The sequence below is a fragment of the Pungitius pungitius genome, chromosome 1 (assembly GCF_949316345.1).
Source record: "Pungitius pungitius chromosome 1, fPunPun2.1, whole genome shotgun sequence".
Lineage (NCBI taxonomy): Eukaryota > Metazoa > Chordata > Actinopteri > Perciformes > Gasterosteidae > Pungitius > Pungitius pungitius.
Genome location: NC_084900.1, coordinates 13,765,479 through 13,787,690, shown reverse-complemented (window position 1 = coordinate 13,787,690; position 22,212 = coordinate 13,765,479). Strand labels below are relative to the sequence as shown.

The window sequence follows — 22,212 nt, the reverse complement described above, 5'->3', positions numbered from 1 at the left end:
CGATAGTTACTACTACCACAGTAAATAAACAGAATTAAGCATTCAGGATTAACAAGCTTTATTTCATTACAAACCGTGCTTACATTCAAACAGCTACTTCAGTACAAATCTCAAAGTAGTAATAAATATTATGAACAGTAAGAGTTACAGTAAATAAGACTAAAACTAAATAAGTTGCTCAAGGAATCCATAACATTTTCTCTCTAGAAGGGTAATATTGTGAAAAGAATCACTGGGATTTTGGTTTATTCAGAAGGCTGCTGTTCTTCCAGCTCTATAAATATATAATACTCAAAGCCGGTGCTTTCATCGCCATGGAAACGTTTAAGCGAGGAGGATTAACGGGCCACATGTGACACACACACACAGTTAAAGTGCAGCTCATCAAACCAAAGTCGTGTGTGAGCTCTTCAGATAATCAATACGCATTCAGACACCCGAGGGAGACATTCAAGGTCAAAGCAGTCACATGTCCAGTGAAGTGCCAAAAGTCACTGCGAGCTGGCGCCATCAGAGGAAGACGTTCAGATCTTTAAATGAGCATGTGTTCATAGCTGGTGAACACGTCAGCGGGTACGAAGCCAGAGACTCTCTGCTTTAACGTTCATGGCCCGAGGACTCAGGTCAGTCCTTTAGTTTGAGTAATACTTGTTTGGGCCACTAGAGGCTTATTGGATCTTAGTGCTAATTCAAACATGAAGTCGTGGAACACATCGTATCAAACCCATAGAAGCAGATTAATGCATAAAAAAACGTCTTTGATGCAGGGACATCGATATTGATCAGGAGAATTATTTCGTGGGTAAAAAAAAAGTTTTCACAACAACAACACCACCAACATAACACCAAAACTAAATAATAACCATTAGAGGAATAATAAGGAAGAGAGCCGATGAGCTGGCGTAAGAAATACGACAACTGCACGAAAATATGAACCAGCTGACCTATGTATGGTCACATGTACGGCGGCACGGCGAAGCAACCAAGATGGCCGACAGCGAGTCGCTAAAGACGGCGTTACGTGTTGTAAAGAAGAGAAGGAGAGAGAGGGAGGGGCCCTACGCAGCCATCTTGATGGCGTGGTCGGCCGTGAGGCCAGGGATGGCGGCGGCGCCCTCCGGCAGTGTGGCGGCGCGGCTCCGGACGCCATCAGAGGAGCCGATGCTGGAGGACGAGTGAGTTCTGGAGCGGACCAGCCGGGTCATACCAGCTGTGGGCACTGGGGGGGACATGATGCGTTAGTGACAGTAAAAGTACTTGGTCTGTGTTTCACGGCAGTAAAAACACGTGAGAAGCAGAAGGGGGCGAAGCGATGTGACACCTGAAAGTATTGATTATTATTCTTTCATTCATTCATATCACGCGTTACTGCAGGTTTTTTGGATTTTCCTTTGAAATCTCTTTCAGATGATGGAACCAAAGTTATTACTTATTAACTATATTATCATAACGTTCTGATGATCAAACTCATTGGAAGTCAACCACCTGCCAGAGACTCTTTAGCTGCTCCCTCATCAAATGAAGAACATGATGGTGTAAAAGGTGTAAATATTTAGTTGTTGAACCTAAATCCTTAAAGAAGTGCACACATGAACTTTGATTCAGACCCCAGTCACAAAAACACAGGTCATAGAAGCTTCATTCCTCATCAGAAGGGGATGAGGAATGAATGTGTTATTTGTGTGGTACCTTCTGATATTGTCTCATGTTATTATGGGATGCGAGTTTGATCTCACACCAAAGTGAGAAGCTGTGAACTATAACTGTAGTGTGAACAGAGCCCAGAGGTGTTGGCATGCAGCACAGCCTTCTGGGTAGTCTCACTGCAGAGGAGGATAGCAGTCAGTGAACAGCTGATCACCAGCATGCACACACAGAGAGACAAGGCTACAGAGCAATGAAGGGGGGGGGGGTGTTCGAGTCTAGTTGGAATCCTGATACTTACAGTTAGTAACGCAGGGCTGGAGACACACACACAGACATTGAATGTACTCTGATTCCTTCATGGAGTCAAAAGTTTGATCATTTGAAGAACAAATGAGGACAGTTTGTCGTTCGCCAAAACTATATTCAACCCAAAAATACCTTTTATCCACTTGTCTTGATTCTGAATACATTGTTGTATATTTTCATGTTCAAAACCTTTCAGGTTTACATTTGTTTTTCAGATGATCCATATTTTTCTGTTTTTATCATCTTGAACAGGAACCAGAACACAAATAGAATTCTACAAATTACTCCTTTTGTTTCACTGGTCCAACAAAACTCCCACAATCCCTCATAAATAAGTCTGGAGGATACTCACTGTAGCCCATCCCCTGGACAAAATACTTGAAAGCTTCCGCTAGTTTTCCCGGCTGAGAAAAGAAAGAAACGGATTATTCTTCACTTTAAAACAACAACACTGAGTGACGGGTCGAACGTCCTTCGCTGCGTTCTGTGGGGACTTTAGAGGCGCGTCGTCATAGAAACTAGAAGGTTTGAGGCAAAGCGGGGCGTTAAAAGTGGAAGACTCACCTGCACCACCTGAGGAAGTCCTCCACAGTCCGCCATCTAGTGGAGGGACAAAGAAGGACATCAGGTGAGACCACCAGCAGAACAGAGGCCACGCCCCGACGTCAGACACACCTTTACAGGACAGACAGACATGTGCAGTGTTCTCTCGTGGTGTCGCTTGGTTTTGTGTGAAACCCATCTCACATGGCCGTTAGCTTGCTAGCTAGCTTGTTAGCCTAATCATCACCACTAATGAGTTTAATGGTTCTAAATATATTTAAACAATATTCTAAGATCCAAACCCATCACAGCTTCAGAGAGATGAACACTGGCAGGTGGGTTGTCTTCCTATTTACTTATTTTCAGTCAGACAGACAGACAGGTACCTTGAGCAGGGTGGTCTTGGTTGGGTTCAGTCTGGAGTTACACTCAACCTGCAAAGCAGAGAAGCACACACACACAGTATTTAGACAATGTGGTGTCACATACTGGCTGTTGTCATGGAAACAGGGCAGATACCCACCACGACATCGACAGCAGGCGAGGTGTCTCCAACCACCAGTAGAGAGGGACACCTGACACACACACACACAGTCAGTTACCCAGGATGTGTCGATGGAAATGTTTCATTGTTAAAAAAGGAGAGAAGGCATAAACCTCGTTACCTGAGCGTGGTGACGGTGCTTTCATTGAGACCAGGGATAGGCCGCTCAATCTGCAGCTCAGTTCGACTGACACACACACACACACACACACACACACACACACACACACAGTTCAATACTGGTCGTATAGAGATGGTTCTTGAGCAACACACAGTGAAGTCGATACTAAAGGCCATTCTAACTTGTTGTACTATATTATTATGTCAAGTCCTACTTCAAAGGTAACGTATTTTTCAACCTGGACTCTATTTCACAGTTTCTTTGTGTCCAAGAGAGTCATCTAGATGACAAAGTTTAACACAAAGATTGAAACACAATGTACAGAGGACCTGTCAATCATTGTGTAGCCCCGCCCTAAAGCATCCCCTGCTTTATGGTCTGTTTGACTCTACATGGACCATCATTCACTAAATGAACATCATGCTGCATTGAAGAAGACTTGAAACTAGAGACTGAGACCATAAACTCATGTTTACAATGTTTACTGAGGGAATAAATCAAGAGAGAAGTAGAGTCATTTCCTCATAGACGTCTATGGGAGCAGAGGAATCACCCCCTGCTGGTCACTACACAGAAGTAGAGTCATTTCCTCATAGACGTCTATGGGACCAGAGGAGTCGCCCCCTGCTGGTCACTACACAGAAGTAGAGTCATTTCCTCATAGACGTCTATGGGACCAGAGGAGTCGCCCCCTGCTGGTCACTACACAGAAGTAGAGTAATTTCCTCATAGACGTCTATGGGACCAGAGGAGTCGCCCCCTGCTGGTCACTACACAGAAGTAAAGTAATTTCCTCATAGACGTCTATGGGACCAGAGGAGTCACCCCCTGCTGGTCACTACACAGAAGTAGAGTAATTTCCTCATAGACTTCTATGGGACCAGAGGAGTCGCCCCCTGCTGGTCACTACACAGAAGTAGAGTCATTTCCTCATAGACGTCTATGGGAGCAGAGGAGTCGCCCCCTGCTGGTCACTACACAGAAGTAGAGTAATTTCCTCATAGACGTCTATGGGACCAGAGGAGTCGCCCCCTGCTGGTCACTACACAGAAGTAGAGTCATTTCCTCATAGACGTCTATGGGACCAGAGGAGTCGCCCCCTGCTGGTCACTACACATAATGACGCTTTACCACATTGAAGCTCTGACTTCACTCTGCAGAACCAGGGAGCAATACACCGATGTCCCCTCTGGTCTGGAGGCTCTGGTTCCGTCTCCTACCTGCTGTAGCTGTTGTAGAACATGGCCAGGTTGTCCAGTGGTACATCCTGAGAGATGTGGAGTCTGTATGTCTGGACAATCTCCTGGTTCTCCGTTAGCTCGTCCTGCACACAAACGCACGGAGCTCAGGATTCGGCTGAGATTGATCACCTGTTTACAAGAAGTTATGGAGTTTGTCCTCACGATGCTGAAGTGGTGCCCCATGATCAAGTCGACCAGGTTGCTCGTCCAGCCGCTGAGCTGCAGGAGATGACGGGGGAACATTTCAATGCGACACTTCATCGACGGACAAGTTCAACTGCTTTCCTCTTTTATTAAGCGTCTTTGGGTACCAATATGAGCGCTATAAAATAAATGAAAGTATTATTATTGCAGTAGTAAACAGTCATTTCACCTGATGACATCACTCATCACGGCTATGAGATGAAGTTAAAAGTCCCGCAGGAACAAAGTAAATCACCTTGAGTTCAGACCATTTGTATATGTTAGCTGTGTGTGTGTGTGTGTGTGTGTGTGTGTGTGAGAGAGTGAGAGAGAGAGAGAGAGAGAGAGAGACACCTTGGAGGCGGCCCAGTCCATCCAGCCTTTAGCACAGGGGTCAATGTCGATCAGAACCAAACCCTCCACCAGAGTGGGCTCATTCAGCTGAAACACAACAGTCATTCTCATTTATTTCCTCTCTTGTTAACGATGAACTAAAAACAGAGGAAGGAACTTCTTTGCCTCTATCTTTGTTTACTACAAAGATAGAGGCAAATACTCACAGACAGTTTGGTGAGGACGTAGGCTCCAGCTCCAACACCGATACCAATCACACTCTTCACCCTGATGACACACACACACACACACACACACTTGGGGTTAACTGAAAGCTGGTTCTACTAAAATACCCATCATGCACCACAAATATGACCCCAGACTCACTGAAGCTGTTTCAGGACGGACGGCAGCATCTCAGCCAGCTCATCCATGGTGGGGTACTGGTACCTGTAGTCACAGACACACACGTTTAAACACTCCAGCATCTTGACTATAATTCATCAGAGCTTTATATTAATCAAAAAGGAATAGTTTGTGAACAGAGCTAAACATCTAAACTATCAAATCAAAGTATTAACATGATGATTAACCCCAAACCATAAACTAAAATCAGGAAGCAACCAGATCTTCTTAATACTGCCTCCCATAGAAGTCTATCAAAAAATGAATACTTCTCTTTAGTGACCAGCAGGGGGCGACTCCTGTGTGTAGATGTGTGTGTGCAAGTTATGAAGGCAAATCCGAGAGTGCAAATCAGTGTGTGTGCAAACCAAACATCCGCCAGCAAACCTTTCCAATACGGACAGTCCGGCCCCTATTGGTAAAGTGATGGTAAATTAGGGTTGTAGCTAGTTATCATCTACAGTCCACTATGGTTAGAGAAGTGTCAATAGTAGGTGTGTAGGAGTGTATGCATGTGTAGGTGTGTGTGTGTGTGTAGGTGTGTGTGCATGTGTCAGTGTGTGTGTATGAGTGCGTGTGTAGGTGTGTGTGTGTATGAGTGCATGTGTAGGTGTGTGTGTGTGTGTATGAGTGCATGTGTAGGTGTGTGTGTGTGAGTGTGTGTGTGTATGTGTGCATGTGTAGGTGTGTGTGCAGGTGTGTAGGAGTGTGTGCATGTGTAGGAGTGTGTGCGTGTGTAGGTGTGTGTAGGTGTGTGTGTGCAGGAGTGTGTGCATGTGTAGGAGTGTGTGCGTGTGTAGGTGTGTTACCCGGTGGGGAACACAGGAGCGTTCTCCTGCTGTCCTGGAGCATCAACGTGCAGGACAGAGAAATGCTGCGTCACTTCCTGCATGTCCTCGTAGTTAAACAGGCTGTTGAAACAAGACTTATCTACATGCACACGCGCACACACACACACACATTAAGTTGTTGTGTCTCTTGTGTGTGTCTGTGGTCTGTCGATGTGATCATTCACTCACGGTTGAGTCCGATGTCATGGTAGGTGAGGATTGTGGGTCGGTTGCCCTTAGCAACCCCCCTCATGGTGACGTGCAGCACACCATGGGCCGTCTCCACGTCGTGTTCCTGAACACAACAACAGATCAACATCATCCGGCTCCAGGGTTAATCAACTCAACGCACTTGATAGAATTAATTCAGCTCATTGAAGGTTAACAAGTAAATAAAGCAGTAACAACAACAACAACATTATTTTATAATTTATATTCTACTGTCAGTTATAATCCGTGTTCGCTCAATGAAATAAATCACAGGCGGCGGTGAATTACAAATAATAATAATAACAATAACAGAGCTAGTGAAAGGGTCAATATCCTGAAAAAAAACCTTTAGATCAGACGCTAATTTACAGGAAAAAACGACTTATTATTATCCATTTTTTTTAAAAGTACTTTATAATCTAAAATATTTGTATTGCAATTGATTTATATTTAGTAGAAGATCAAATATGAGATGTTATTAATTGATAAAGCAGCACTCTACAGTTAACCGTGTCCAGGATTTTACTTTATATAAGGAAATGTATTCCATTAAGAGGACAATAAGGATGATAATAAAAGGGCTTCAAATGATTCTGTGCTCTAATTTAAAAGACCTATCTGAACGGAGTTTATTGATAGAAACTGACCTGCTGTACTGACGTTGGTCCGATGAGTCCTGCTCATCAATATCTGTGTGTGGAGCTGATGGATATTTTACTTACTTTCAGCCTGATGGTTCAGACTTCTCTTCACATCTTTTACAGCACGTAATTACAAAAATTCAATGCACTGCTATGATCATTTTAGGGAGAAAGTTATGTAAAGTGACCATCAAGTGTCGCTTTCACGTTTAAGTTTAACTACGAGCTCTTATTTTGCAGGAGCTAATGACAGGTTAACCTCATCAGATGTCTTGGACTCCACTGGAGTCACTTCTTCATGAGAAGCCGCAGGTTTCAGCCTGCTTGTTACAGGGACATTTGATTACTTCTCCCTAGTTACTGTGTTTTCAAGTGTACGCTATATTTAGAACATTTTGCCCTCTTTAAAGACACCAGACCCCATTCACATAAACAGGGGTTTGACCTTATCAGATCACAGGAGTTGTTCTGTTCTGCATCATTGGGTCAGTTTGTTTGTGTTATTGTGGGACCGGTATTTTAAAAAGGGTTCAGGTTCACCTTCACAAGTCAAACAATAAGACAAACGGGTGGAGGCGTTCTAAGTGTTACAATCACTGTTTTTATCAATGCAGCGATTACAGCGTCAGGTTTTCATCAGAAGCAGGAGAAACACTCTTTTAGGGGACCAGGTTAATGTAACATATACTAAATGATGGACCCTAATCCCATATCGAAAAATCATAAAGCAATAAGGAACCCATCTTTCCAAAAGTTATGATGGAGAAGGTGTGTTGAACTCACCTGACAATCAAAATCCTGGAGGTTTCTCCCGTTCTGAAGAGACATGATTATTGTTAGAAAATAAAAACATGAATCTGTTTACGATCATACAAACAGCTGTTGTGCTTCATAGAGCCCAGCTGAGCTCCGACCCCTTCACCACACCTGTCCTGTCAGCAGTGGCTTGATCTCCGTCAGCTGAACGTCGTGAAGCTCCTCCATCATAGGGCCGCTGGGCTGCCAGTCAGCTCGGTACAAGACGCCTGTAGAGAGGACGGTCAGACAGAGGGGGAGACACCTATCAAAATGTCCCACCTGTCTGGGGTTTTGTCCCAATGAGAGTAGGATGAAACAGAAATGGATGAACAGTATGATTGATACACAGTTTACATGTTTTCTGTTAAAAAGGAATATCTAATGTAGCTTATGATTCAATATAAATAATCAGCACAATGGAAGCTTTATGCAACATTTGACAAAAAGCTAAAGGGATAATTTTTTGTATTTTGAGGTTGCATTCTGTGTAGTGACCAGCAGGGGGCGACTCCTCTGCTCCCATAGACGTCTATGAGGAAATAACTACTTCTCTCTATTCCCTCAGTAAATATTGTAAACACGAGTTTATGGTCTCAAGACAAAACACAAATAAAGATACTTGCTTCTATAGCTCTGCCACCTGCCTGTCTGTCTCTGGTTGTCTTTTTGGCCGTCCACCTGTGTCCAACAGCGTTATCCAACTGAGTGAACCTAATGGAAATAGCCAGCTATCTCTGATTGGCAGTCACCCAAGCTGTGTGTGTGTGTGTGTGTGTGTGTGTGTGTGTGTGTGTGTGTGTGTGTGTGTGTGTGTGTGTGTGTGTGTGTGTGTGTGTGCGTGGGCAGACATGTTGGGTAACAGTGCTGCAGCACAGCTCTGTGGATGGATAATCAGCCTCCTGGCTCTGACCCCAACAGATCCAATCAAAACAGATGAAACATACGGTTCAAACTCAACGCTCACAGCACAAGGTCGTACTTCATCATTCATGGATCCTGTTTCTGACATAAATGTTTACAATGTTTACTGAGGGAACAAATATAAGTATAATTTTCTCCTGGACTTCTGTAGGACCAGAGGAGTCGCCCCCTGCTGGTCAGTAGGGGGCGATGCAGCTACAGCGTTAGCACAAACTGCTCGCACGTTTATTCTGTTTCTACAGTTTTAATACGCTGATGCTTGATTACTTATTGCTGCATCAGAGATTTTAGAAGGGATCCTCTGTATTATTGAAGGAAGTCTGGAAACTTTCTCTCCAGAAAGCTCTACTAGATTTGAATAGTCATATAGTGGGCATATGTAAGCGTTTATTTCTGCAAATATTCAGAAACTTCTTTCAAAAATTAACTAGTGAGATAATAGATTACAAAATGAAAATAAAAAATAATAGAAGACTAATCATTTTTGTAACATAATTGATGTTTATTGTATATTGTGTATAATTATTTTTGTATATTACACCTTTTCCATACCAGATGTAGTCTGCAAATATAGCTCATAAAATACAAGGATAATAGTAAAAAGAGTATAAATAGTGTCTCTGACACTGCAGATAAAATATATGGAATGCAGCTAAAACAAAAACAATTAATAAACCAATCTGAGTATTTCCTGACTTAGTCCTGAATATTGAATGAAAATATACGTCGGTAAAAAAAATATATATATATATATATCGCATTGCCATTTTTTAGATTCCAGGAACTATCGCTAAAAAAAGAAATATCCACATTTACAACAATGAGCTGCATGGTTGTATTTCCATGCAGCTCAACTGGTGCTCTTGGTTCTGCTGTTCGCCCACATACACACACGCACACACGAACACACACACGCACGAACATACACACACAAAGACACACACACACACACGCGCATACACAGCCGTACAAACACGCAAGCACGAACGCACGTAAGCCCGGGAATCTTCGTGGGTGAGCCACCGGTAAACGCTTTTGAATTAGCCGGGATGCTAATGTTAGCTCCAGACAGACAGCTGAACGCTTAGCAACCGTTACTAAGGAGAGACACGCACCTCGATGGTGACCCGGACGAACGACCACAAGCGCGCGCGCACACACGCGCACACACACACACACACACACACACACACACAGACACACACACACGCACGCACACACACACACGCGCGCAAACACACGCACACACAGTTACCAAAACGCTATCGTCAAAAGAGCGGAGCCGCACGAGGACATACCTCGGGGCACCTGCTAGTTCAACTTTAGCACGGCAGTGCAGTTAGCAAGGTGAGCTAGCACACAGCCAAGGGGCCGTTACCGTCAATAGCTTAGGAACCTTAGCAGCCGCTACCATGGTGACAGAAGCGTCGGCAGCTACTGACCGTCAGCTGCTTATCTCCGCGGGCTCCTTTGCAGTCACCGGTACCCGGTAGATCCAGTCGATCCGGTAAGTCTGGTGTGGTGCGTCAGCGGGCACTGAGCTGGTCGCGAGGCTTCTCTCCGTGACTGCGCGCACAGACTGTCAGCTGCACGCGGGCGGTAAGGGGCGAGGCCACATCACCGTAAACAACGCGTCACCACATCATCATCCACAGCAAGTAACAGTATTTAACAGTATCTAAAAGCGGTTCAACAGGATTTAACGTGATTTAACTGTATTCAAGTATATTTAACAGTATTTGACAGTATCTAAAAGCGTTTCAACAGGATTTAACACTATTCAACTGTATTCAAGTATATTTAACAGTATTTAACAGTATCTAACACGATTCAACAGGATTTAACATGATTTAACTGTAATCAAGTATATTTAACAGTATTTAACAGCGGTTCAACAGGATTTAACATGATTCAACCCTATTCAAGTATATTTAACAGTATTTGACAGTATCTAACAGCAGTTAAACAATGATTAATATAATTTAACTGTATTTAAGTATATTCAACAGTATTTGACAGTATCAAACAGTTACTTAACAATAGTTAGTTGAACAATATCTAATAGGGTCTAACAGCAGTTTAACAGTATTTAACAGTATTCCACCATATTAAACAGTATTGCACAGTATTGAATAAGATGCATGTATTTAACATCATTTCGATATTATTATTAACCATATACAGTAATAAGCAATATTAAACAGTATTTGAAGGCGTATTTAACAATATCAAATCATAATAAATGATAATGTCAATGTACTGTTAACATAATGTTTAATAATATTAAATTGTAGAGAGCATTAGCCATCAGTTTAAAACTAAAAAACAGCGGTTTGAGTTATCAAATCGTAATAAAACAATGTGTTCAATTGTATTAGACAGTAGTGTCAAACTACTATACTACTATATACTATTGAACTGTAAAGGAACAGTATTAAACAGCACATTGGTAGTATTAGACAGTATTCAATAAAGATGAAAATACTGCTAAACTAATGTTAAATACTATTAAACTGTAAGAGTACCTCTAACCTGTACCTGTAACTCTAAGAGTATTAAAAAGTGGAATAACCATATAACACAGTATTAAACAGTTATGTTCTTATCACATGAATGTAGGAGGAAAGTTAAACTCGTGATGAAGCCAGATGGATATTTATTTTGTTTTGGATTTTTTTTTCTGGCAGGAAAAAATAATAATACAGTTAAATCCTGGAACAGTTTCAAATGAAAGAAAGAAAAGTCAGTGAAGTTGGATAATCTCACAGATTCAGACACAGAAAGTGTGATTTATAAATAAATGAAAAACTCACCATCTTTTCTTGGCATTCAATAGCAGCTGAACATTTTCCACCAGTTGTTTTGAGATATAAACTAGGTAAGCACAAAGACAAGTGCTGTTTTAAGGTCTAGTTTATATTATTTGTTATCAATTAATGTTTTCTTTAGAGCATAATCCACTGACCGGTAGAGTCCTGTCAATCATAACAAGCCCCGCTCTAAAGCGTCCCCTGCTTTATGGTCTTTTGGACTATAAATGGACCATCATTCACTAAATGAACATCATGCTGCATTGAAGACTTGAAACTAGAGACTGAGACCATAAACTCATGTTTACAATGTTTACTGAGGGAATAAATCAAGAGAGAAGTAGAGTAATTTCCTCATAGACGTCTATGGGACCAGAGTCGTCGCCCCCTGCTGGTCACTACACAGAAGTAGAGTCATTTCCTCATAGACGTCTATGGGACAGAGGAGTCGCCCCCTGCTGGTCACTACACAGAAGTAGTCATTTCCTCATAGACGTCTATGGGACAGAGGAGTCGCCCCCTGCTGGTCACTACACAGAAGTAAAGTAATTTCCTCATAGACGTCTATGGGACAGAGGAGTCGCCCCCTGCTGGTCACTACAGAGAATGCAGTAACAGACAGTTGAAGCTGAAGAAATTAGAATGCTAGCGAGTGAAGTGCAGCTCAGACACCCTGAGGTGATGCTAGTGGTCGTTCAGCTTTTATAAAAGGTGCATGAAAAACAAAATCAAAATGAATTAAAATAATGAATAATGTTTTTTTTTCTACTGATGCGATCCAAAAACAAAATATCTTAAATGACTTAAAGGTGAAACAAAACAATGAAAAAGGCATGGAGATATGAGTTTTTATTTGGCTCCATCATCAACATCTTCTCGTGGTTCAACTCCAGCAGAAGCATCGACCTTCAGCCCGAGCTGGACTCAAAGGAGGTCACTGGTCATCAGTTTCACCCTCCGGGGAATCCCAGCCACGCGTCCACTTCCATTAAAAACAACAGGATAATCCATATCCAGGATTCATACGTCGAGGGGGGGGGGGTTATGCAACACACACACACACACACACATACACACACACACACAACACACACACAGGGTCCTGTGGACTAAACAGAGAGGCCATCTGGACCCATTAGAACACAACAACATTAATATTGTGTTCACAAGAAAAACAATAGGGGTCAGAGGAAATAGCAAACACAAATAGATTAATCTGTAATTCTCTGTACAACATTTGTTTTGGACCATAGGGTCAAATAAGTTATGTTAGTCTAGTGTTTCAGTTTACATGATTTAATGATGCAAATTCATTATCTGATTCATATTTTAAACATTTATACAGAAACAAAGCTTGTGTCTCCAACAGAAAATCTCAAACTCACGTGAAAAGAAACTGAAGAGAATTCTAGTGAAGTCTTATTCTCTTTAACTCTTTAACAAGGTTTTCAATGGTGTTTAAATGTAGTGATGCTTTTAAAATGAATAAACACAAAAAGGAGATTTAAGACCAATTCTAATACCTTTAGAAAAAAAAACAAGCACCCAAATCCTTTAGAACTGATGGAGAGAAACCTCACAACAGAAACAAAATAAAACAGAATAATTGTCTTTTTAATTTCTTTTAATATTCATAAAGATTCTACAGTTTGGTTGGCAGAGCATTTTATGGTGGGGGGGGGGGGGGTAGGAGAACATCCACACAGACGGGAACACCATTTAAATCAAAGTGTGAATTTTTCTTCATTGACCTTTGACTTCACATGAACTTGTGTTGCCTTCAGGCTCCTCCTCCAAAACTTTGCAAAACAGAACCCTATCTGGGTTAAAACGACCCGGCCAGCTGTGAGGAGGCGCCTGAACGCACCGTCTGGAGAACACTGAAGCTCTGCGTTCTTCTACCAAAACACTGTCAGGATCCTAAAAGGTAACCAACCCGCTTCTCCCACCTATGAAAATAAATCTACAGCTTTGTACAGTTAGCTTCCTTTACAACTGTATGAAACATATACTTTGACATATTTACATATGTTTTATCCGTCTAATGATGCATTTGTATGTGCGTGTTGAGATTAAACTGGCGGGGAAGGCTGAAAGTTGTGGGACACTAAATGCACAAGTGGAGTTTCTTTGTTACACATAAAGGTCAAAAGTTAACTTCCATGCGCATCGTTTGTTCTCTGTAATGTGAGAAGACATTGAATAAACACATTAAAACACAAATCTAGAAAAGTAGAGGAAATTAACTAAAAACAACCTGATGAACCAACACAGAAAAGAAGGTAAATGAAGTCAAATCAGAAAGCGACAAAATGCTGGAACAGTCCAAACAAACAGTCCATGTTTGTGTCCCAGTGTTGATTATCTTTAAGTTACGTTAGTGATGTTCATGACATGCTATGGGTACAAATATTTTGTTGTTTACAAGCAGACAGTTGAAGCTTGTTAACTAGACTTTTGAATGCCAGCAATGGACCAAAACCTCCAAACAGACATTGATCTGATGCTAGGGGTCATTCAGCTTTTACAAAAGGTGCACGAATAAATCCAAAAACGAAATGTCTGACTTGAGAAACTTGCAAAAGTGTTACTACAGACGCTAAAAGTCTGATGCAAATGAACAGTCAGTCTGATGCTAACGCTGCACATGAACAGTCAGTCTGATGCTAACGGTGCACATGAACAGTCAGTCTGATGCTAACGCTGCACATGAACAGTCAGTCTGATGCTAACGGTGCACATGAACAGTCAGTCTGATGCTAACGGTGCACATGAACAGTCAGTCTGATGCTAACGGTGCCCATGAACAGTCAGTCTGATGCTAACGGTGCACATGAACAGTCAGTCTGATGCTAACGCTGCACATGAACAGTCAGTCTGATGCTAACGGTGCACATGAACAGTCAGTCTGATGCTAACGGTGCCCATGAACAGTCAGTCTGATGCTAACGGTGCACATGAACAGTCAGTCTGATGCTAATGCTGTGCACTAACAGTCAGTCTGAAGCTAACCCTGCAAATGAACACTCAGTCTGATGCTAACGCTGCGCACTAACAGTCAGTCTGATGCTAACGCTGCGCGGTAGGTCTACTGCTCACACTGTGCGTTAACATGCGTCTCCGACCAGGCAAATAAAAATAAAAAAATCAACAAAGCCCCCTGTTTACAGTCTTTTTCCCCCTCCCCCCAGTTCCTCTCTCCAGACCCGGAGTGTCGACTCGCTCTACGATTTGCTCTCCACCGGTCCGTCTGTCGCTCTGCTCTGTCTGGCTGGCAGACACTCACAGAATCAAAGGTCAATGGGTTTTTTTGGAGCAGAGAACGTCATCGCCAGAACGACAGGTGTCTCACGGTGCACAGGTCAAGCAGCAGCCGCCGGATTCGCTGTTTGAGCTGTGGAAGGCGGGACAAAGGGTCCGGAGGCTCAAGCTCGCCCGAGTGGTCCAACCAGGACTCTAAGACTGAAGGGGAGGGGGACGGCAAAGAGAATATTATGCAGTAACTGATAAAAATCATTACTATTTATTATTATTAAATGAGCGGGAAGGAGGGGTCCAAGGAGCCCCCCACCCCCCCCCCCCCACCCCCATGAGATGTATGTATGAACTAAAGAGTGTGTGTTACCGTCCAGCTCCCGCTCGATCACGTCCATCCTGCCGCTGATCTGGTGGTGAAGGGACTCCACGTGCTCCAGCAGGTTCAGCTGACACTCCGCCTCCGGCGCCGGGCGCGTCTGGGCACGTGCGTGTTGCCGCCGGTCCGTGCGCGCCGCGGCGTTGGTGTCCATAGGGACATCATCGGGTTTCTGGTCGGCGACTTCGGGCTTTATTTCCTGGGGGGGAAAAGTCAGCGTTGTCACGCAAAAACAATCAGAACAAAAGTGATTTTCTGCCAGAAGAGTTTTATATTTCACATTTTACATATTTTACATTTGCTTATGTCACCTGAGGTCGCCTTTGACGTTACAATCACCTTTAATACTTCCTGGTTCATGACTACAAAAATAACACAATGTCTACATTTCCCATAGGTTTATCAATGGATGGATGACACATATTTTAAATAAAGAGTAAACTTTTCTTTGTTTTATTTTTTTACCCTGAGCTCAGTCTCCTCCTCCTTCTTCACTGCAGCCTGCACCTTTTCCCACGATGCACCGGGCTTCTGGTAGCAGTGCTCGCTGCTGACGTAGCAGACGGGCGGCTCACCTCTCGGGCCGCCCGCTGCTCTCGACCCCTCCTCCCGTCGCCACGGCAACCGCCACAGCTGCAGGTCCGGGTGGGACGGCTTGCTGCGGCAAACAGACGAACAGAAGATGAAGCTTTTTTGGGGGGGAATCGAACCGTCGAGCCGCCTCACGGCCGGGTACTCACTCCAGCAGGCTGATCTTCAGCTGCAGCCCGCTGAGGACCTGATTGAGGCCATGCGTGTGCGCCAGCAGGCTGTTGGTGTGCGAGATGGTGGAGGCATTGGTCTCTGAGTAGTTCTCCCTCACGCACGAGAGGCCGAACATGTGACCAGATATCAGCAAATCAGGTTCTGACAAGAACCGCTGGGCCCGCCTCCAGCCTGAAAAACACCCAAACACTATTATTTATATTATCTAATCTATTGTCATCCTCTCCTGAATGAGTCCCTTGTGATGTCATGGCTTCTCTGAGCAGCTCTGATCAAGTGAAGCGGTATATTTGGGGAGGTCTACCTGCCGTGTGTCTGCAGTAGTAGCAGGTGTAGTTGTGTGGCACGTTGTCTTCATACAGACCCATGCAGGTCCCGTGCTGCCAGCACAGACACGACTCGCACTGCAGACAGAACAGAGCCGTCGGGGTCAATGGTCAAAGTTCAGTGTGTGTGTGTGTGTGTGTGTGTGTTCTAGTCTCACCTGGATCATGAAGTCATTTTCCTCGTCCACCTCGCACACACACCTCACCAACTCGCACTCCTCCGTCTCCATGGAGTCGGGCCAGGTGGGCGTGTCCTCCCCGCTCTCCGCCGTGAGCGTCGACCAGTCGCTGCCATCGTCGCCTGGAAGGGGGACGAGGGAAGGGGGAGGCAGTCGCCGTGGTTAACCGCAACTCGTTTCTCTACACTCATTCAAACCTTTCAGCCCGACAGAGCGCTCACCTCGCGGGAGCTCGTGCTCGGGTCCGGCCGTCAGCATCAGCGTGATAGCGGGTCGATCGGAGTTCTCCTCGTCACTGCTGGGGAGGCCTGAGAGGAGCCACAAACAGGAAGCAAAGGAAGTTTGAAGGACATTTGAATCTATCCGTTGTCTTATAAATATTAATTCAGAATATTTTTCAAATCCAGCATCATTGTTCCGTTTATTGTGATCTCATCACAGTCAAAAGAACTTTACTGCTGTTAATGATGATTCAGCTACTCTATCATAAACTAATTGCAGGGTTTGAAGGAGTCAGTCACAGAGGGCCACTCACCTGACTGACTTTTCTTCTTCTTCTTTTTCTTCTTCTTCTTCTTTAGTTTGACCCTCAGGAAGTTCTTCCTGTCCTTTCTGTCCTGCTCTCCGCTTTTTTTCCTTTCTTTCTTCACTTCTGCAAACAGACAGAGGAGACATAACAGGAGTGAACTCGTCCTAAATAAACCTATTGACAGATTTAAACTCATTTGAATGACTCTTCTGTGTTTTATAAATATTATATACTTCAAGCTTCTCCTTCCCGGTCTGCGTCCACTTCCTGACGTTCAGTCATAGTTTAAACAGACGTTGGTTAAAACGATCGAACGTACCCGCCCCTGCAATGCCGTGTTGTCGGTCGTCGTGGCGACAGGCCTCCTGTTCCTCGCCCTTGCCGTCCGACAGGAAGTCGCTCCCCTTGGAGGACGACCTCTTCCTCCTGCAACGACACATGAGGTCAAGCAGTGAAGACCACCGTGTCTCCAATCCCACTGGAAAAAAGGTGCAGGGAAAAGAGCCGGCGGAACCCCCACCTGGGCGTCTCCGGCTGCTCGCCCGGCGGCTGGTCCGAGTGGTAGTACTTGATGTGGTAGTGCAGCAGGCTTGCCTTCCGGAAGGACTTTGAGCAGCCATCAGCGGGGCACTTGAAGGGGTTGTGGTCCAGCTCGATGGAGAGGATGGGAGGTGGCTGGTTCTTAATCACCCTGTAGACTAAAAATATATATATATATATATATATATATATATACACACACACACATTCAAAGCCTTTGTGTGTCATTGACTGAAATACAGCTTCATTATAACTATAACTTCCTTTAGTGATACTCATCAGTGCAGCAGCTAAATTAGACATTTCATCAGACGATATTATAGAGAAATAATGAACAAATGACCTTAAATATTCACACATTTGTATACAATACTCAATGCATGATTTCACAGTATTTTAAGTATCATATAGATTAAAATAATGATATAGTTCACTTACGGGGCTCTCTGCTGAATTTGTGAGTGGTGGGCAGGTGAGCCTGACGCTCCAACAGGACGTCTGACAGACAGAGATTTTACATCAATAAAAGGTTTCAATAGAATAAATAGTATCTAAAATAATGAATAATAATTTAAATACAAAAACTTTTATAATATTTGCAGTTACCTCTGTCCACATGGGCGGGGCTAGGAGGTTCGGGGTGGGTGCAGTCAGCAGTGATTGGCTGATTCTGAGCTGCACTAATTCGACCTGGAAGATCAATTGATTAGAATCAGCAGACGGATCATACAACTTACAGATTGGATCAGCCCAAGGAAGAATTATACACAAATAACCTTTTACAGATCAGAATCATATGGTTTCATCCGTTACCATTTATTGATTGTCAATGATCCATAAGAGCCGATCATCTCCAGATTCTTAGAAAGTTTTTTTAACCTACAATGGCTGTAATACGGCGTCACAAAAGGTGACTTGCCTCACCCACAATGCATCACTTCATCACTCACGAATGAGTGGTATTACTGGGATGTACATGTATGTTTGTCTTCCGGTCATGTGACTCACTCTCTGTTTTTTTCTTTGCTGGTGGATGGGAGGATGAAGGTTCCGCCTTCCTCTTCCTCTCCTCTTCTTCTTCCTCAGCTCCTTCCCTTTCCCCCGATGCCTCCTTCATTGCCTCCTCCATTGCTTCCTCATTCCTCTCCTCCTCCTCCCCTCCTTCTGCACCACCTTCACCACTCTCTTCTTCTTCTTCTTCCTCATCCTCCTCCTCCTCTTCTTCTTCTTCGCTCTCCCCTTCCTCCCATCCCTCGCTTCCCACCGCGCTCTTCTCAGATCTGGACCTCTGTGTCAACAGAAACAAAAACAAACAAACCTTTGCGATCACAGAAGCTGTGATTGGTGGTCAATCAGACGAGGACCAATGGGAACGTTTCTTACTTCCTGGAAAGGCTTCACCTTGGTGGGCTTCACAGTCAGAACCACCCCGTCATAGAAACGCACTGTGTAGGAGTCTGAGACAAAAGTCACTCAAAGTGATGAATGGACATTAATCTGATTTAATAATAAATGATGAATCATCGCAGCGTTCTAAAGTTTCAACCCAAACATCTGACAGAAAACCTCCTGCTGTCAATCTGAGAGTCTTCTTAGGACAATGTAATCAATGGACTTTTCATGATATTACTTAGTGTTGATTCTTTTTCCTAATAACTGAAAACAGACGAAATGAGAGGAGTGAATTTGGACCCACTCGGGAGCCGAGGAGAAGCTCACCGTCCTTGTTGACTCTGAGGATTTTGGCCGGGTAGAAACGGCAGTCGGTCCAACAGGCCATAACCTTTGACCCTGAGACGAACATCTGAGACGGAGACAGAGAGACAGGTGAGGTCCACCAGAAGAGAGCCTTAATGATCTACAGGGTTTTATCTTTCCAATGGTCCTTGAACACATCACATGTGACAAAAGCCAGTCAGAAAAGATGTCTCATTTCAATCAGATTAACTGTTTCACATCCTGTGTGATGACGGCTTCAGTCAAGCTTTACATTTTGACATTTTATTCTCATTTAAAAACTATACATACTTATATTAACTTTCATTCGATTCCGTTGAATACTTCAAATTCTGACCTCCTCAGTGAAACTATGAGGATGATTAATCTGAAACAGTCATGTGAGAATAAATAAAAGAAAATATCACAGAATTTTAGGAAATAAACACTGAGCAGGGAGGACAGAATATATTCATATATATATATATATATATGAATATATATATATATATATATATATGTGTATATATACACACACACATACACACACATATTTATTAGGAGTATCAATAGATTAAAATAAAATAAACAAATTATTTGCACATTTTGAAATTAATTAATCTTGATTAGTGGCAATTAATGAATGTTGTTGTTGTTGTTACAATGTCGTTTTTAATGGATGTTCTTCTTTTAAAGACTAAATCTTACAAGTAATGAGTAATCATTTTTTAAACGTGTATTTTAGACACTGTTAAATTATTTTACAACACAAAACTACACATATTTGATCATCTTGGAGGCAGAATTCCACAGAGTGGAACATGTTGAACTCCAGCTAGCTTAGCCTAGCAGCTAGCTAAGAATAGCAGCAAGCTTAGCATAGCTCTGCTTTAAGTGGTCCGTTTGCCCCTCATCCCCCTTCTGTTTGACACGTGGAGTGATTCCTCTGCTCAGTTCTTCTGTTTGTTTTACTTCTGATGCAAAAAGCTCTCTCCATCTTCATGTAACTGACAGCTAGCGGTTGAAACTACGTTGAAATATTTTGTTGCATCCATCTTGGCCACATTAATCTCATAGATTAACACGTTAATGTTGACAGCCTGTTCTGAGACTATTCGGAGCTGACCCGGGACCAGCGCTAATACCGGCAGTGAGCTTGCCGGGTTCAGGCCCCGCCTCCTCAGACTGACTCGCTCCAGGGGCCTCAGGTACGGCGAGGTCCAGTGGAACCATTCGTTGTGCCGCCGGCTCCACTGACGGTAGTGGACCTGGATCCGCTCTTTGTCGTAGTCGATCTTCTCGATGGTGGCAGCGTACCTAACAGAAGGAGATATTAAAAACACATTTATAAATATATATAACACCCTCAGCCGGGCTTGGTGGACCATCACCAGTTGTTAGCGACCAGCGCGTGTGTGCGTGTGTGTGGGTGTGTCACACCAGTTCTTGTGGCGGTCTCGGGCTTCTAGCTGAGCTCCAACCTCAAAGGTGATTCCTGACCTGTCCGGGGGAGTCTTCATCTTCATCAAAAAGATATAAAAATATCACTTTAATTATTAAACACGTGGACTCAGGAGGAAACCTTTCACCAAATGATGGCGTTTCAAGATGAGTGTTAAACTGAAACTGATGAGGTCATCATTAGAGTGTAGGTCAATCTAATGATGACCTCATATAACGCGTGAATTAAAGCAGGATATGAAGCAGGTCACATGGAACAAACAGAAATAACAGATATACATTTTTTTTAAATCAATACTTTCATATCATATTTTAGTATATTTAGATTCATAGATTCACTTTCACAATGAATTACCAAGTATAGGAGCCGTACAGAGCCAGTGAGCGCTCGACGTCACTGAGGTTGCAGCTCGGCCTTCCTGTGGTTTAAAGTCTTACCATTGTAGATCAAAAAAAGTTTGTAAAATATGTTTTAATGTTATAAGATTAGCTTGAGAAGATGCGACAGATGTTTTGGTGAGTTTAGAGGCTACGTAAACTGGACGTGACACGGCGTGTCAAGCGTATCATGACGTCATGACGGGAAGTAATGGTCCTAGGAAACTTTTAGGCAAGTCAATATGGTCTTTAATGACCACTAATGCAAAGTGGACGGGTCAGAGCATACGTCGCAAATAAACCATCAAAACTCAAGCCACGTGTCATCATTTAAACTACTTTAACTTATTTATCACATTCAGTTGTTTGTTTTTCTGATCCGCTACCTTCTTCTTAGAGCCAAGCCGATTGGTTCAAAGGCCAGTGGAGGACGCCTCTTCGGAATTCTCATTGGCTGTTTCTGCTGGCAGTCAAACACGCTCCACCCCTTTGGATATTTGACAGTGGCTAAATCGCTAATGCTAATCTGTGTTAGCTCTACCGGGCAGCGAGAAAATGACACAGGGCGACACGCTAAACGCTCCAAAATGACCCGTGCGTGAACTACACCTGCGTCGGGACGTGCGCGGGTAAATGTTAAACATGGTAGCTGTCTCTCTTCCATTGCATGTGGAGAGTGGAGCTAACACACTTAGCCGTAAGCTAATGCTGAATGCTACACAGTTAGCCGTCAGCTAATGCTGAATGCTAATTGGGTTCCAGCTGAAAAGTGTCCGTGACACGAAGCCAGTGAGCTCCCGTGGAAGTCCTCACCTGTAACAACTTATCGCCGTTATATTAACGCCATTATGAAAGGTAAAAGGAGTTAACGGGAGTCACAAAAGCTTGTTTACCTCTTGCGCTACTTGCACACTTCACTCTTCTTCATACTGTGATGTCCGCGGAGCGCATGCGCGGACGGTTACCTTCTCAGCTGTGGGTGTTTTTTTTTGGGGGGGGGGGTTAACTTGGTCTCAAAATTAGGGGTTAATATTTAATAATTTAGTATTTCATAAAAATGATTTCGTAAGGCAAAAAAGGTTTAATGATTTTCATCAAAATAATGACTTAATGTCTCAAACTCAAAGAGTATGAGAAAATAATTTATTGAT

At 43.4% G+C, this 22,212-nt stretch overlaps 2 protein-coding genes across 6 annotated transcripts; both read right to left on the bottom strand.

Moving 5' to 3' along the window:
* Positions 1–41: 41 nt before the first annotated feature.
* Positions 42–10,346, bottom strand: LOC119222516 (protein NDRG3-like). 2 transcript variants are annotated; one of them, XM_037479243.2, is made up of 17 exons: positions 10,166–10,346; positions 7,932–8,029; positions 7,788–7,820; positions 6,343–6,448; positions 6,133–6,253; positions 5,306–5,368; positions 5,146–5,206; positions 4,940–5,026; positions 4,565–4,621; positions 4,382–4,485; positions 3,162–3,227; positions 3,020–3,071; positions 2,883–2,930; positions 2,518–2,553; positions 2,306–2,357; positions 1,946–1,961; positions 1,083–1,219 (listed from the first exon to the last, which is right to left on the bottom strand). In XM_037479243.2, exons 2-16 carry the CDS (start codon positions 7,989–7,991, stop codon positions 1,948–1,950), a joined length of 960 nt encoding a protein of 319 aa, XP_037335140.1. In that variant the 5' UTR covers positions 7,992–8,029; positions 10,166–10,346; the 3' UTR covers positions 1,083–1,219; positions 1,946–1,947. The 2 variants fall into 2 exon arrangements, with proteins under 2 accessions (XP_037335139.1, XP_037335140.1); XM_037479242.2 differs by lacking the exon at positions 1,946–1,961 and having other exon boundaries at positions 42–1,219.
* Positions 10,347–12,886: 2,540 nt separating this feature from the next.
* Positions 12,887–22,052, bottom strand: LOC119222651 (PHD finger protein 20-like). Of its 4 annotated transcripts, none has more exons than XM_037479441.2 (18): positions 21,955–22,052; positions 20,663–20,742; positions 20,368–20,539; positions 19,226–19,310; positions 18,890–18,963; positions 18,515–18,794; positions 18,113–18,196; positions 17,945–18,004; positions 17,487–17,664; positions 17,286–17,392; positions 16,973–17,089; positions 16,659–16,745; positions 16,417–16,559; positions 16,237–16,336; positions 15,908–16,103; positions 15,633–15,825; positions 15,159–15,366; positions 12,887–14,995 (listed from the first exon to the last, which is right to left on the bottom strand). In XM_037479441.2, the coding sequence occupies exons 2-18, from the start codon at positions 20,740–20,742 to the stop codon at positions 14,859–14,861; spliced, it is 2,301 nt and encodes a 766-aa protein (XP_037335338.2). In that variant the 5' UTR covers positions 21,955–22,052; the 3' UTR covers positions 12,887–14,858. The 4 variants fall into 4 exon arrangements, with proteins under 4 accessions (XP_037335338.2, XP_062418109.1, XP_037335339.2 ...); XM_062562125.1 differs by lacking the exon at positions 21,955–22,052 and adding an exon at positions 21,875–21,898; XM_037479442.2 differs by lacking the exon at positions 21,955–22,052 and adding an exon at positions 21,448–21,857.
* Positions 22,053–22,212: the final 160 nt, after the last annotated feature.

What these genes read in the sequence shown, in the direction of transcription:
- LOC119222516 (XM_037479242.2), bottom strand. Translation starts at nt 7,991, where the DNA reads ATGATGGAGGAGCTTCACGACGTTCAGCTGACGGAGATCAAGCCACTG. An exon ending in ACGTCCTCACCAAACTGTCT is followed by an intron (nt 5,027 to 5,145) that starts GTGAGTATTTGC and finishes GTTGTGTTTCAG; the next exon opens with CTGAATGAGCCCACTCTGGT. An exon ending in CCAAGACCACCCTGCTCAAG is followed by an intron (nt 2,554 to 2,882) that starts GTACCTGTCTGT and finishes TCCCTCCACTAG; the next exon opens with ATGGCGGACTGTGGAGGACT.
- LOC119222651 (XM_037479440.2), bottom strand. Translation starts at nt 20,748, where the DNA reads ATGAAGATGAAGACTCCCCCGGACAGGTCAGGAATCACCTTTGAGGTT. An exon ending in CGAGCACGAGCTCCCGCGAG is followed by an intron (nt 16,560 to 16,658) that starts GTGAGCGCTCTG and finishes TCCCCCTTCCAG; the next exon opens with GCGACGATGGCAGCGACTGG. An exon ending in AAAATGACTTCATGATCCAG is followed by an intron (nt 16,337 to 16,416) that starts GTGAGACTAGAA and finishes TTCTGTCTGCAG; the next exon opens with TGCGAGTCGTGTCTGTGCTG.